General features: G+C 35.2%; 1 protein-coding gene and 1 long non-coding RNA gene across 2 annotated transcripts; both read right to left on the minus strand.

Annotated features, from left to right (window-relative positions):
* Window positions 1-7,213: 7,213 nt before the first annotated feature.
* Window positions 7,214-11,723, minus strand: LOC149161698 (uncharacterized). Its single transcript, XR_016261884.1, has 3 exons — window positions 11,332-11,723; window positions 8,841-8,881; window positions 7,214-8,145 (listed from the first exon to the last, which is right to left on the minus strand). It is a non-coding gene; the product is annotated as an uncharacterized LOC149161698 (long non-coding RNA).
* Window positions 11,724-12,229: 506 nt separating this feature from the next.
* Window positions 12,230-15,138, minus strand: LOC149161699 (THO complex subunit 4A-like). Its single transcript, XM_089437014.1, has 6 exons — window positions 14,586-15,138; window positions 14,166-14,467; window positions 13,428-13,586; window positions 13,063-13,131; window positions 12,774-12,958; window positions 12,230-12,436 (listed from the first exon to the last, which is right to left on the minus strand). The coding sequence occupies exons 2-6, from the start codon at window positions 14,403-14,405 to the stop codon at window positions 12,286-12,288; spliced, it is 804 nt and encodes a 267-aa protein (XP_089293140.1). The 5' UTR covers window positions 14,406-14,467; window positions 14,586-15,138; the 3' UTR covers window positions 12,230-12,285.
* Window positions 15,139-16,617: the final 1,479 nt, after the last annotated feature.

Raw genomic sequence — 16,617 nt, forward strand, 5'->3', positions numbered from 1 at the left:
CGCCCAAATCGCATCCGTAAAACACTCGATATCCCCATGAGGCAACAACTTGGAGCTGCAAGACCAGCACCGGCCGTCTGCGCGTCGCCGAGAGCAAGGGTTTCTTTACATTTGCAGCAGATAGGGTACCAAAGCAGAACGGAGGTTCGGATCCGGCTGGATCTACTACAGGAGGTGAAAATTGGTGTTAAACCCCCGATCGGCACAAATGGATCAGCTATACTCCTGAAATGCACATGGATCGGACGCTAGAAATTTTGCTCTGGTCATGCCAACTTCTTGAGGATAGAGAAGCCAGGTGAAGCCGAAGTGAGGACAATATCTCGGCCCCAGTCAGATCCAAAAAACGAAACTGCTCACCAACAGCCTCCGTCTGGCCTTGAATCGTGGAATACAGCACAGATCTAGGGGTATGGAACAGCAAAGAAACCCCTGTGGAATGAGCTTCAGATCAACGGCGCTGAAGAAGAACAGATCGGCAAACATGCAGGTAAAAACCTCAGACCCATCACTGAACAAAGGGTTTTAATACCTTACAAGCAAATCTATCTACACCAGCCTTGGATCTGGATGCCTGAAAACAAAAAGACTCACAGATCTGAAACACAGCCACAGATCATAGATCGGAACAGGCAACAGAAAGATTCGATTACAAAGGATCAGCGAAACATCCAAACAGCACCTGCATTGGATAAGCTCGAAGATAGAAAAAGCTCTCTCTTTATTAGATCCATGGAAGGGAACACTATATGCATCGTAATAGGGAAAGGGGAGGCGACAAAAACCCTCAAACAGAGGATTCAAGAAAAGACTGGAATCCCACCATGCAAACAACTACTCCTCTACAAAGGGAAAGTACTGCAGGAGGAGTCTGAGCTAACGGAATACGGTATAGGAAATGATTCAACCATCTGTCTCAGCACAAGATTGCGTGGAGGTTGTTCCGGCTCAAGCTCAAAAGGACCTGCTTCCTTCAAAGATGCAGTGAAAGGGAAGATGGAACCACAACAGAAACCAGAACAGCAAGCTACAGCACCAGGGGCCTACATTGTTGAGCAGACAACACAGAACCCTGCATTAACAATCTCCATTCCAGAGGTAAATGAAATACATATTGATTATTCAACTAAAGCAGTGATATGCAGGTTCAATGGATTTTGGCCAAAACCGGAAGCCCTTCGTCAATGGATTTACTCCATATGGACAGAAAACTGTGACATCCATCTCTGCTCAAAGGGATTCTTTATCGTCAAATTCGACACCATAAAGGACAAAGAATATGCTTTGAACGAGGGACCATGGTTTTGGGGAAACGCTGGCCTCTTCTTGAAATCTTGGTTCCCGAAATTCGATCCAAACAGCATGGTGGTCTCAAAAATACCAGTCTGGGTAAAATTATTTAACTTACCCATACACTTTTGGCACTACAAAGTATTGGCAGGAATCGGCAACACCTTGGGGACATTTTTAAAAGTAGACAGCGAGCGCCTATCCAAGGATATCTACACTTTCGCCAGGATCTGTGTGGAGGTAGATCTCAGTCAAGGACTACCATATCACATTCTCCTAATCCATAATGGGAAGCAATGGGCACAGCCACTGGATTATGAAAACACTGCCTTTCGTTGCCGCATATGTCGACAAACTGGTCATCTACAGAGTGCATGCCCACAAAACAAAAAAGATAGGAAAAGGAGACAACCACCAAAGCCGAAAGGATGGCAATTTTCAGCCACATGGGCAGAGGATATAGAAGAAGAAAAGAATGCAGAAACCACCAGTATACAACAAGAGGATGAAGATGGAAGGAATAATCCAGAAATTAGCAAAGAAGGATATCCGCTCCACTTACAGAATAATGAAAATCTGATTGAAGATGCAACAGATCCAAATGCAAACAACCTACAACAGCAATATGAGAACCCTGGACAGGAAATAGGCGGCAGCAAGCGAGCATACTCCACTACAAGTTCAGATTCTGAAAAAGACATCATGGCTGCCACAAATGAAACACAAATGATTATTGTAACAGCCCCCCCTAATAATGAAGGCTGGCGGAAAGTAGAAAAAAAGAAGGGTAGGAAAGCTTAGATAGACATTTGATTGATTTTTAGCTCCTGATCTTTGCAGGACAAGTTTTGTTACAACATATGCTATTACAGCATCTACAACATGTAATTTTACTCATAATGAATAAAATTACGATTTTTCCAGTGGAAGAAAAAATAACTAGTAGTTAAAAAGTAGTTAAATATAAAATATAAAATAGTTAAAAATAAATTATAGTTTTAGTTAAAAAAAATATTTCAAAAGGACAAATTATCGGATTGCCACAAAAAATAGTTAAATAATTATAATTATAGTTAAATAGGGAGGATGGCTGGAAGATCAGTAGTTGCTGGTCCCAGCCTTCTCCTCTTAGTAGTTGTCTTCTTGTCTTCCCCTCCCTTTGTTTGGTTTTTTCTTTTTGCTTTTTGAAATTTCCCCTAGTTTTCTGTTTCTTGTGGCCTTCGTTCTTTATGATTGATTTAGTTGGCAAAGAAAATAATCTGGAAATTAATCTATGATAATTTTAACCCTTAAAACAACCTTAATTTTTGAAATAAATTTTAAATATTAGAGTTTTCTTTCTTCCCTTAAATTACTTTAATATCTATATATTAAATATTAAATTAGAATTAATTTATTTTTAATTATCTTATTTATAAGTGTTTAAAACTGTGCCTTTCCAATAAATAGAACTAAATATTCCTATAACTAACGACTCTAACTTTTAGATTTAATTCACTTACCATTAATTTTAATTATCTTATTTTAATATAGATTTATAATATCATTATTGTAATTTAAATTACTCTTTACCTACCCTTATATTACTCTATATTTATTTATCTTTGATAAATAAGTATTATTTTAAAATTAATCTAGTTTATAATTTATTGATTTTAATATTCATTTATAAATAAGGGTATGAAACAACCCTTTAACTTATATTTTAATAAGAATATATCTAGCTATATTGCTCTATTATTTATATATTTAATAACTTTTTTAACCAACTTTTAGTTACTCTAATTTTTAGATATAATAACTTTGTTAACTAACTATCGAATTAAATTAATTTAGGTTATTATTTTATTTTTTAATACATTTGTATAATGGTGAGGGTATAAAAAGGGTCATTTTTATACCTAATTGGGGTAACATATCTAATTAAATAATAGTTATTATCATGACCCAACTAACCGGTCAAATCTAGTCGTTATCAATATAGCCGTTACCTGAATATAGTCGTTGGAGGTTCTGCTCTATTTAACATGCAAAGCCTGATCTGTTCATTCAACTTGTCCTGACAATGAACCACACTGGTTGGTTTGAAACGCGTCGACAAATGAAACATCATGTGATTTACGCCGAAAGAATCTCTCTTAAACTTGATATGGATCAGAGAAGCCTCAATACAACAGCTAAAAGGCCAAGACCAATGAATATCATAAGGTAATTGGCTAAATTAAAGTCAAAGCCATTGAAGTGTGGTTGCATTGCAAGGTATGCATTATCTCAAAAATGTTGTTTAGGATAAAAGTGTATTTCCCTCAATCTCAGGTTCAAGTAAGTTTGGGAACGAATATCAAGACAAGACTATGCTATAGTTTGGAAATGCACCTCAATACAAGACAATATAGTTAAAATATCATTCAAACTACTTGATTAGAGTTTGACATACAAAAGCTTCAAAACAACCCTTGAAACATGGATTAGAAAACTATAAAACTAAGCAATTATTTAATATCTCATCAAATGGAAGAACCTTCCAGTTGAATATGCCACTTAGGAAGATGAATTTTCATATAAAAACATCCTCATCTAGTCATTAATTGAGGACAACACTTATTTGAAGGGGTAATTCATGTTAAACCCCTAAATCTTGGACCATTTCTTGTTATTGGTATATTATTGTTAACATTATGGATCGAATAAGCTCATCTCATTATTTGTTGTTGTATCACTTATATCCTTATATAACAAAGAGATCTAGATTTATAAAGAAAAAAATATATATAAATACAAATACAAATTTTTTATTTGAATTTAAAATTTTAATATTATATATTATACCTTAATTACATATATGGATATAGATATAAATATCAAAGGTGGATCTGTTCGAGTTCATTTCATTCTTATGAATTCCACCATAAGACCCTGATCAAAACCTCAACCTCAACCATATACTAAACAATGAACTCTCCCACTCATTGAGCACAAGAGCACCCACTCACTCTCGCTTTCTGCCATTGTTACCAATTGAGGTCACCAACAAATTGAGGGCACGAGGACACCCACTCACTCTAGATTTCCGCCATTGTTTACCAATTGAGGGCACCATCAAATTGAGGCATTATATCTCTGGGATTTGCAGGAGGTCACCAAGTTGGAGCAGAAGAGCATCGATAGATTAGAGTATTAGAAGAGAGATGGGGTTAAGCACTCCTTTGTAATTGCTAAGGGTTTCATTATTGCTAATGAGTTGTATTAAGCATTGCAGGCTATGGTAAAATTTAGGCATTTAGACATATTTGGTTCTATGATTTTAATTTGGCCTCCGTATAAGCATTTAGACATATTTGGTTCTATGATTTTAATTTGGCCTCCGTATGCTTTGTCACCACATTCGGTGATTTTTCATTTGAAATTTGAAATTCATCAAATCAGAAGGCATTTCAAACAAATTCAATCCTAGTTCGATAAATTTCAACTCATACCCGAACTCAATTGGGAACCTCAACTTATAGAATTTGGAAGTACCTAGACGAAATAGTTGAGATTTGACCCAAGCAAAGTAAGAAATAAATAAAAAACAAAAAAAAACAAATTGGAAATAAATAAAAAACAAAAAAAACAAATTGACCCTAGCAAAGTAAGAAATAAATAAAAAACACACTAAAAACAAAAATTGGTTGTCATTATGCATGATTTTCATTTCTCCAAGTTTCAAGTAAGATTTCAATTTAGTTTTCTCTTCGACGGGTGTAGAATCTTATTCGCTGCAATTTATGTTTTGTTTTTTGTGACAATCTACTGCCTCTATTTCTATAAGAGGCACATAGTCCTTTGCTCCTTCAACTTGGAATTTGGACTTTCCTCAAATTGTTTTGATAACCTTAGCAATGAAAATTAGTTTTTCATGATATCAAAATGTTCGCAAAAAGTATGACAAACCAACACAGCGTTATTTTGACCGACCTGGATTTGAAATCCTCCATATTTGAGCATGATACAAAAATTTAAACCAAAATACTAATCTTCAAGTAAGAAATGGTATTCCAATGTCCACTAACATCTTAGAAGAACTTTCTTCAACAATGAGCAAGGTCTAGACTTGCTTCAGAGTCAATTGCAAATTCAATTCATAGGTTTGTTCATTGAGATGATTACTCTCAACCCTTAAATTAAGTAGTTTTGCCTCTTTAAAACAACTATAACAAGGGCAAAGTACTCAATACCAACTGGGTAACATTTTTTAAGTTGAAATTAAATAAGAATGTTTTTTTATTGTAATGAGAAATTTGTATTAGTCAAAAAAATATGTAGTCAAAACACACATTTGGAGAAAATCACAATGAATGTAAAAAGGAAAATTGCTTCAATGGTTCTAAAAAGAACTGGCAAAATACCATCCAACTCCCAATAAAATGATAAAGTTTAAAATCCAATACCAAACCTTCTAAGACTCGAGCATACAGCTCTAAAATCCGATGCCAAACCTTATAAAACTCATACAGCTTCTTGAGTGCAGTAGGAGATTCTTACAAATTGCTTGCCAAACCCCCACTAGATCGATGAGGAAAAAGAGCATTGGCCCCCAACTTTTGGAGAATTATTTCTTTGACCTTTTATACTTCTTGTTAAACAAGGGGAGGAACATGAATTCTTTTTTGAAACATCTAAATAAGAATGAGGAAAAGAGCAAACATTGACCATCTCTTCTTCCTTTCTAAAACAATTTTTTTTGTCATTTTCCCTAGATAGAACCTCTTCCTCAATGGTTAAACTTGAAGTTCTATGTTTGCACTTGATCTGGATGAGACCTCGTAGACACTTGTTTCTTTTGCTTCCTTGAGACCTCGTAGACACTTGTTTCTTTTGCTTCCTTGAAACTTGTTTCAGCACTCCTTGCTCATCATAATTTTGAGAAGATGGATTGGGATAGAAGGAAGCTAAGATGTTAAAGCATCAGGCCAAATTTTCACAAAGTTCCAATACTCGTGGAAATACTTGCATTTAAAAGGGAACTTGCTCCTAATGATTTTGTTCTTGAACCACAAGGATTTCATAATCAAGATCTACCACTATTACTAAGAACACTAAAGCATTCTTTTATGAAAATTTTATAAAACATGTTAGGAGGATTCTTTCATGAAAGTTTTATAGAACATGTTAGGAGGAAACCTTCATAGAACATGTTAGGAAACATCAGAGGCGAAAAATCTTTTTTGATATCGACTTAAAAATTCGAGAGAGGATAAAAAGGGAATGTTACAATTCATCCTACTCATAAGTGATCACTCAAACCTCCAAAAACACAAAGATGATAGAGAGCCGCTACCCATCACTATATCTCTAATCTCATTTCAGTTCTTTGTTAGCAGAGTTGTATGATTGTTGATCAACTATTGTCTCTATTAATACATCTCTAATATTGTTCCATTTAAGCTATTGTCTCTATTAATACATCTCTAATATTGTTCCATTTAAGCGCTTCACAATTTTCTCAATGGGCTCAACATGCTGTTAACTATACTTGGTTGCTAAAAGTCTTGTTGACACAAGGAAACCCTTGTGATTCATTTTACAAAATAGCACTGCATCATATCTGTGCAATTGTTTAATAAAAAATGTCAATCTACTAAAATAGAATTGCACTAAACGGCTCCATGCTAACAACAATGAATCCTAGCAGTAAATTATTCAATCACAATAAATTGCTAAATGCACGTTCCACACCCTAAATACTCAACCCAAAGAATACAGCTTTATGCTCATATCAACCTACACTCAGGACAACTGAGGCACGATTGTTCGTTGGCACAACAGAGTGATTACATTCATGACACAATGCTTTACCCCTTACTACGTAGCCTAACAGCTTTACAATACACATACAAAGTACACAGATGCTTACAGAACTCAACAGCTCTATGCTTGGGAGTTCTCAGTGTTACACTCTCAAAAAAAACAAGCTGGCATCTTTATACACAAAGATCACTATAAATTACAATTCCAAAATCCTTAACAAATTAACAGATATGCATTAAAAATCCCTATATCTACTGCTAATTGGAAGGAAAACATGGACATCAAATTTTAGAGTATTGCAAACCCATCATCATATTGTGCATTGGACTTCATGATTCATGTCTTCAGCGCCATTTTGTCTCCATCCCACTTGGCATCTAAATATGATCCTCATCCCACACTTGGCATCTAAATTTGATCCTGCTTCCCAGCATGCACTTCCCAGCAGATCCCGAAAATCTCTCAACAGTTGTCAACCAGTTCGCAAAGATAGACTTAACAGGTGTCATTATCATTATCTGAACCCTTAAAATGGCTGAAAGTCTTTTATATCTACAAGACTACAACTTGATGTCGACTTAACTCTTTCATCCTCTCCTATCTCATAAGTATGCAAGTTCCAAATAATGACAAATAGGTTAAAACCAATTGTCAGAGTTTTTCATATAATCTCATAACATACAGCTTCTCTCTGCTTGTTCTTCTACTCCCCTGTGCACCGCAGCAAGGTTCTTTTCCAACATATATGATCTCCTCATAGACATTCTCAATAGTCATCAATTATATATACTCAGATGAAGTTTCTCATAGACATTCTCAATTGTCATCAAATATATACCCAGCTGAAGTTTCTCTAGGTACTTCAACTATGGCTTATTCACATACCAATTATAGATTTCTCAAACTTATTTCTCTTCTTTTCATTTTTTCCTCTCAAATGCCTTGCTCTTCTTTATATGCCTCACAACTTCATTCTTTACTGATCATGCATCATCCTTGGTACACTAATGCATGCAACTGCTTTGTTCTGTGACTTCTCTTTGGCCATATGACTTTTTGTATTAGCTGGTGAATAAGAGCACAAAATCAACCAATCTTCTCAAAAAATGTTGATGCCAATCAAACTCAAATCATTTAACAAAATACATAATTTTATCCATCAAGTCTGTTATCTAGCATCTTCTCTTTCACTAAGACCTACAGTTGATTGGTTTCTGAAGCTACCAATTTTGGAAAGAGTTTGATTTTTATCCTAGAGCTGAGAAATGATTATTCAGATAAATAAACCTTGGACTGCTCCAATGATTGGTTTTTTAAAATTAACAAGCACAGGGGCCCAGTCATTGTGTTCCATGTAATAATAGTGACGACTGGAACAGTAACAACATTGAAAATTGTATACAGATCTAGTTTAGAGACATGACTATCATTTCTGGAGGACAGTCGTTTTTTATTTAAAACATTTTTCGGAAGTGAAACAAAGAATTTAGTGAATAAGTAGATGATGCATGAACAGCATTTTCAAAATATGAACCTACGGCTTTTGGCCATACAAAAATAACTTCTCAAAACCATTGTGTAGTTCGCTCATCCCCACAAGGGGTTAAAGATTCAAACGCTCACACTGACTCGAACTAAAATCAATGTCAGGCTGTATCATAATCAATTGCCATTCAAATGTTCACACCTCAGATGGAATTCAGTCCTTCCCACCTCATTAACTAACATTCTAATGCAGACAAACCAAATTCAGTCCTCACCAATCTCAGGTCAACTTTCTGATGCAGGCAAACCAACTAAGCTGCAAAAAAATGTATATCCAAGAGTTAGTTGCATTTCTCTATAAAATTTGGCTTTGAAAATGCACATTCCACACCCTAAATACTCAACCCAAAGAATACAGCTTTATGCTCATATCAACCTACACTCAGGACAACTGAGGCACGATTGTTCGTTGGCACAACAGAGTGATTACATTCATGACACAATGCTTTACCCCTTACTACATAGCCTAACAGCTTTACAATACACATACAAAGTACACAGATGCTTACAGAACTCAACAGCTCTATGCTTGGGAGTTCTCAGTGTTACACTCTCAAAATACACAAGCTGGCATCTTTATACACAGATCACTATAAATTACAATCCCAAAATCCTTAACAAATTAACAGATATGCATTAAAAATCCCTATATCTACTGCTAATTGGAATGAAAACATGGACATCAAATTTTAGAGTATTGCAAACCCATCATCATATTGTGCATTGGACTTCATGGTTCATGTCTTCAGCGGCATTTTGTCTCCATCCCACTTGGCATCTAAATATGATCCTCATCCCACACTTGGCATCTAAATTTGATCCTGCTTTCCAGCATGCACTTCCCAGCAGATCCCAAAAATCTCTCAACAGTTATCAACCAGTGCGCAAAGATAGACTTAACAGGTGTCATTATCATTATCTGATCCCTTAAAATGGCTGAATGTCTTTTATATCTACAAAACTACAACTTGATGTCGACTTAACTCTTTCATCCTCTCCTATCTCATAAGTATGCAAGTTCCTAATAATGACAAATATGTTAAAACCAATTGTCAGAGTTTTTCATATAATCTCATAACATACAGCTTCTCTCTGCTTGTTCTTCTACTCCCCTGTGCACCGCAGCAAGGTTCTTTTCCAACATATATGATCTCCTCATAGACATTCTCAATAGTCATCAATTATATATACTCAGATGAAGTTTCTCATAGACATTCTCAATTTTCATCAAATATATACCCAGCTGAAGTTTCTCTAGGTACTTCAACTATGGCTTATTCACAAACCAATTATAGATTTCTCAAACTTGTTTCTCTTCTTTTCATTTTTTCCTCTCAAATGCCTTGCTCTTCTTTATATGCCTCACAACTTCATTCTTTACTGATCATGCATCATCCTTGCTACACTAATGCATGCAACTGCTTTGTTCTGTGACTTCTCTTTGGCCATATGACTTTTTGTATTAGCTGGTGAATAAGAGCACAAAATCAACCAAACTTCTCAAAAAATGTTGATGCCAATCACACTCAAATCATTTAACAAAATACATAATTTTATCCATCAAGTCTGTTATCTATCATCTTTTCTTTCACTAAGACCTACAGTTGATTGGTTTCTGAAGCTACCAATTTTGGAAAGAGTTTGATTTTTATCCTAGAGCTGAGAAATGATTATTCAGATAAATAAACCTTGGACTGCTCCAATGATTGGTTTTTTAAAATTAACAAACACAGGGACCCAGTCATTGTGTTCCATGTAATAATAGTGACAACTGGAACAGGAACAACATTGAAAATTGTATACAGATCTAGTTTAGAGACATGATGACTATCATTTCTGGAGGACAGTCGTTTTTTATTTAAAACATTTTTAGGAAGTGAAACAAAGGATTTAGTGAATAAGAGGATGATGCATGAACAGCATTTTCAAAATATGAACCTACGGCTTCTGGACATACAAATCAAGGAAAATTCCAGACAGTTTATTACATTCACTCGTATCTATAGAAAACAGAATGTAACAGTTCACGTTTTGTCAAAGCAGGATTTACAACTAGACCAAGGATACTCAGTGATGGAAGAACTGGACTGGGTCACAAATAGACTAGGCCAGATTTATGATTTGTCTAAGTATCATTGTACTTTAGATGATATATAGTGATACTCGGTTTTTTAAAGTTTGATATTAATCTTTTATTGCTGGATGAATGTAACCATGTCAGAATAAACTTATGGCACTTTTGTATTAGCTGTTGATGTATTAGAAGTATGGATGGTAGGTTCTTGTCAGAGCTTTTTGATCAGATGGGCTGATACTCTGCTCAAACTTTAATTTGCTTTGGCAGCTGAAGAATGTGTTTTGTACACTAGTTTAAGATGTAAGTTTTTCCATAGAAGAAAAAATGGGGCCATATTGCTGAAGTGTACAACAGAAGCAAATCAATCACAATAAGCTTCCCTTTAAGAAGAAATTGTGTAATACCAACAAATTTTGGCAATCAGAACACCAATTCAGTATCACTCTAGATAGATGATGTCTATAAATATTAAATATTTAATTTCACTACACATTTGCATGTTGACATCAGATAATCAAAACCCATGTTGCAGGCAGTGGTTGCACACAACTGGAAACTATGAAGCTATATTTCCATATTTGATTTACTGATCATCATTCTGCATAAAATATTTCATATCAACGAATTACCTGATAAATTGCTCTTGACAAGATATTTCCTATTCCTGTAGAACAAGTCTGCCCTTCTTCAATATAGAATGGTATTATTCCCCTGAAGTTGTTCACATCTGCATCTGATCCCAATCGCTTCAAACAGCCCATTTACATGAGCAAGACAGCCCCTGTTTGCAGAAAGAGACATACCCAAGAGGTGAAGCTTGTCTATGGTGTCTTGGGGGATTTGACCCATGTTTTACCATCTACCCAAGCCTTGTGGATTTAACTGATAAAATTGATAATGTTCTTTATGTAATTTCATTATATGTTTTCAAAACTGTTCGCACCATATAAACCAGAGACTTTTGGTCACAACAGTAGACATATAATGAACTCGTATTATTTGTTCTTCGAGCCAGCCAATATGTCTTTAAGCTTACGCAAGAGCACAATCGCATGATTCAAGTTCCTGGAAAACTACATGTGAAGTTCTCTTCTCAAGGCTGCCAGCATCAAACTGCAGCTTTGAGGCAGTTTGATAGGATGACTCAGTGCACCTTTCGACAATAACAAACTATTTTGTTCAAAAAATTTCATGATTCAGCTGATAAAGTGCATTTTAAGCTATATAAAAGTAGCTTGCTGAATTGTTACAACTCTTACATCACAATTTCTAGAACAACTTATATATTGGAAGCTGCATCAGATCAGAGGCTGTCAAGCAAATAAGAGTGTGCAGCTTTGTCCATAATGAAAATAATGTGTATCAAATTAAATGACTGTCTGAGCTGCCACACAAAACCTGTTGGTATTACGAGAATCTCTTCAAGAATACAATTCAAATATGATCGGCATTGAATAGGTCATTGCATAGGAGCTCACACCAATTCATTCTAAACTCCAGATATATTTTCAAACCCTGAGCAATGCCTATCCACATGATCCAGTCCTCTGCATACCAAGGTAATTAATACAAAACATGGTATTTCAATTTGTCTGCATTGCTTCTGCATGGTAAGATTCCAACTCAGCATCAAGATCTTCAACACTTTTATCCTCACCACGTTGAGGTTGGCGACCCCTACCTCGTCCACGACCACGAGAGCCTCCTCTAAATGCACCACCCCTGCTACGCCCCCTGTAGATCAGATAAATATTATTATATTAGCAATAGATAACTTCAGTAACGTTTGAAAATGACTAATAATGAACATAGAATAATGTGTATTCAATAATATGGATTCCCGTATCATCACTTCTAGAATTGCTGCAAAAACAATAAATATAAAGAAGGAAAGCTTATTTATATTCATTGTATGCAATGATCAAAACATTTGTGGTATTTATCCAGGAAATTGCAACCCATACAACTCATTTCTCTAACCAGATGAAAATTTCCCTCCACATTAGAAAGAAAATGAAATCAACAGACAGGTATCCTACAGAGAAAATAGAATATGATTATAGACGTTTACCTCACCGCACCACGTATTGCATTTCCCACTCCCCAATTTCTAGGCTGCGGATTTGGAGCAGGAACTGTTAGGTTTGTTCCCACTATTTCTAACTTAAGAGGTTTCCCATCAAGTTGCACATTGTTATAACGCTTAACAGCAGTTTCAGCATCTGCCCTTCTTGCAAATACAACTTCTCCTGTACCCTGACATGATTTTAAAACAAAAAATCATAATAATGTCAAAAGAATGCAAATTGAAAAACATTCAGTACACTGTTATTTCAACAATTTGTGACCTTTGCCCCTACCTTTGACCTCCCACTCCTGTCATAATGGACAGCATGGCGTTTGAGATCACCAACTTCTGAAAATAGCTCCTGCAGAGTGTTTTCAATAAATCAGGCATTGTAAAATACAAAATTCACCAATATTGCAAACAATAGATTGAAATCAAACTATTGTATTTGCTGAATTCATTTTCATTCTAGACTTTTTCAGTGCACTAGGGCAGATAGTTAGATAAACAAGTTTTAAACAAAATAATAAACTTGCTTTATACAAAAAGAGAAAATTACACATTGCTTCGAACATGAATCCCCTGTATATAGAAATAGAACCAGTAGCGGGCAACGACAACCAAAGAACAGAAGTTATAAATTGAAGGGTCTCTTACCTTTATATCATCATTTGAAACTCCATAATCTAAGTTCGATATAGCGACTTTTGTTCCAGTCTCAATTTTTAGAAGTCTGTTAGAAGTTACTGCCTCAGTATTCATCTGATCATCAAACATATCATGATGCCAAGCCGACTCGGGAGCTCTCTGGACAGGCTGCTTAGACAGAAACGTTCGCAAAATAGTCAGAAAAAAGAAAAGCAAAACATTAACAATGTCACAGAAATAGTAAATCTGAATAGGCCGCCTCACAGTATAAATGCTATATTCGGGCAGTATAAATGCTATATTCGGGCGAGAACGAACAAGATTCAATCTCACAATTAAAGAAAAATGATATTCTGAAATAATACTAGAACCAGCCTGTATGCCAAAATGAATTCCCTACAATTAGATCTATAAGAAACCAGCACATCAAGATCCAGAACAACGACTCTAAAGCAGTCTTGAAGAAAGTATGTACGGCAATCACTGGAAAAGGGTTCAACAAAAACAATAAAAAATAGCAAAAAAATAAAAATGGACAAATGATATCACTGCTCTAAAGATCATATTCCCGATCAATCGAAAGACAATCTATACACTAAATCTACAATATCTACACAAAAATTGCACAGAATGTTCCGCAAGTTCAAAACCTGACATTTTATAATTGCATCATTATGTTTTCAATAGCAGTATCTCCAACCTACAAGTTATCTTTACAATAAAAGATCAAGAGTTTGATTTCCTTACCTTAGAGAGAGCATACGGCACAGAGCGGTTCGCTAACCGCGACAGTCCTCTGCTGCGCACTGGCCCGCCAGTCTTTCCATTCGCTTCCCCTCCTCTGCCTCTCGCTCCGGCTCCGGCTCCGGACCCGCCTCCGGCTCCGGCTCCGGCTCCGCCCCCGCCTCCGCCCCTCCCTCGTCCTCGCCCAGTTTGTTTGTTGATTTTGATCAAGTCGTCAAGTGACATGTCCAAGGAACTCGTCATCTTGCCCTGCCTTCTGTGTTGCTCCTCTTCTCTGAATTAGTTCTTCGACTCAGATTTTACTCCTAATCAAGGAAATACAGATTAAGAATGGACAATGAATGTCAGGAGTTCGGCTCTTCCAAAGGGAGGAATTTACAAAATTTCCGAAGACTATCCTAGGGTTGAAAATCACAAACCTACCAAAATACAAGAGGGAATAAGATTTAAAGGACCGCTTGAGACTCAAACCGGCCAAAAATCAAAAACAAAGCCGGGGAAAGATGGCCTTGAAACTGTTTTAGGGTTTGAGCTAACCAGAAACAAGAAACTACCGAAACGCAGCGGCGAATAATCTTTCAAGATTGCCTTTAACTCAAAATGGCCGGAGGTCACAAATATAATCACAAAGGAAAGCCTTATATGCTGGTGTTAGGGTTTGAACAAACTGGAGAAAAAGTATACCGGAATAAATACTGAAATACTGCGCTCTAGCGCATCATATTGCTATAGAACCAACCAAAAATAAAAATAAAAAACCTGGAAAACAGTTTGCCAGCTGGATGAAAGAAAAACGACAAAAACAACACAATCCTGCCGCCTCAACAGCTCAAGTATTGAAGTCAAACGCCAAGCTGTAAGGCTTTGTATTAGGAGGTAACTTACAAAAGGGCCGCAGCTTGGCTAAAATTATTGAGGCTAGGGTAAAACAGACGTTCTCAAATTTGACTGTTAAACCCTAAACGACCAAAAAAAGAGAATCGTATTCCGAACAGATTTTAGTGACTCTTGCTTCTTAGTACCTCGGGCGCCTAAGACTAAAATGATGGCGGCGTCTGATGCCAGTCAAGGGCGGCGGCTAGATGAAACTCTGCACTGTGCAAATCGAAATCAAATAGCCGATGTGGTTCGCATATAACGTATTATATATTTGGTTCCTCTATATTTGTGGTTGTGTCGGCGGTGTGCGCGGCAGGGTCGGGGTGTTTAAAGTTGACTCGGGCACATGAGCAATTACAGATTTTGATCACATGTAATGGTGCTCCTTCTAGTATTTAATGTTACATATTTCAAGTCAACACGGTGGAGCAAGCTTTTGATGTTACAATATGTTGACCTGGGTAACATAATTGGACGCGGTAAGTCGGCTTTATTAAGATGGGTTTGTTTATGTAAAGTCAAAAGAGTTTTTGAGATATAGGATTTCTTTCCTTTTTTTAACCCTTTCAGGATTGTAATGTTTTATGGATGTTTTATGTTTTTTCTTGGTCGAGATCGTAAGTTTTAAATTATATTTTCAAGCATAAAAATGGATTTAGTAATTTTTTCCAAAATAGAATAACTTAAAATTACAATTTTACTGATTTAGATTTTAATTTTAAAAAATTACCTGAAAAGGAAAATACTGTCATATTAAATTTTATCTTTATTTGAGTGTTTTACTTTTACTTTTACTTTTATGTCACACGTGTTATTTGATTTATTATTTAATTTATTTTTTAATATATTTTTATTTGAATGTTTATATTTTTATTTGAGTGTTTTATTTTTATTTCAAATGTGTTATTTGATTATTATTTAATCTAATAAAAGAAGTTAATTTGAGAATAATTGTTTTAGTGTTTTAAATAAAAATTTTGGGTAGAAATCATATAAGAGAAATTTTTGGCAGACAAATGTGATTTTAGTGTTTTTTAAATTTTAATATAATGAAATTTTTAAAATTACAAATTTAAATAGTTGAAATTATAATAAAGAATTGCTTTAAGAAAAAGGATTTTATTAATTCATTTATATTCACGAAGTTTTAATATGATGTAATAATTGTTTACTCAAACTTCATTAGTGAATGATGCTTATACATAGACCCACTTCTTCACCTATGACCATCACTGAGTGCTAAGAGTGCTAAGTGAATCATTCAACATATGGCAATACCATGAATGTATAAGTGGATTATTCAAGTTCATTAAATAATGATTTTCATTTAAGAATGTTTGTAAATGAAAAGAGGGGTCACAAATGAATGATTTTGATTATAGAATTTGAAAAACATGTGATAATTGTTCTACAAACATGTCCAATAAATTTAGGGGTTAGCTTAATATTGTTAAGTATTAAGCTAATTATATAGCAGCCAATGTATTAAGCTAATTTGAAAAACATGTGATAATTGTTTTAATTTGGATTTAATGAAATCATTGTTAATTGAATTATTCAAGTTTCAGTAGTAAAT

Source organism: Pinus tabuliformis, chromosome 5_2, assembly GCF_031772625.1.
Source record: "Pinus tabuliformis cultivar Carrire ecotype Pingquan chromosome 5_2, CPIR1, whole genome shotgun sequence".
NCBI classification, from domain to species: domain Eukaryota; kingdom Viridiplantae; phylum Streptophyta; class Pinopsida; order Pinales; family Pinaceae; genus Pinus; species Pinus tabuliformis.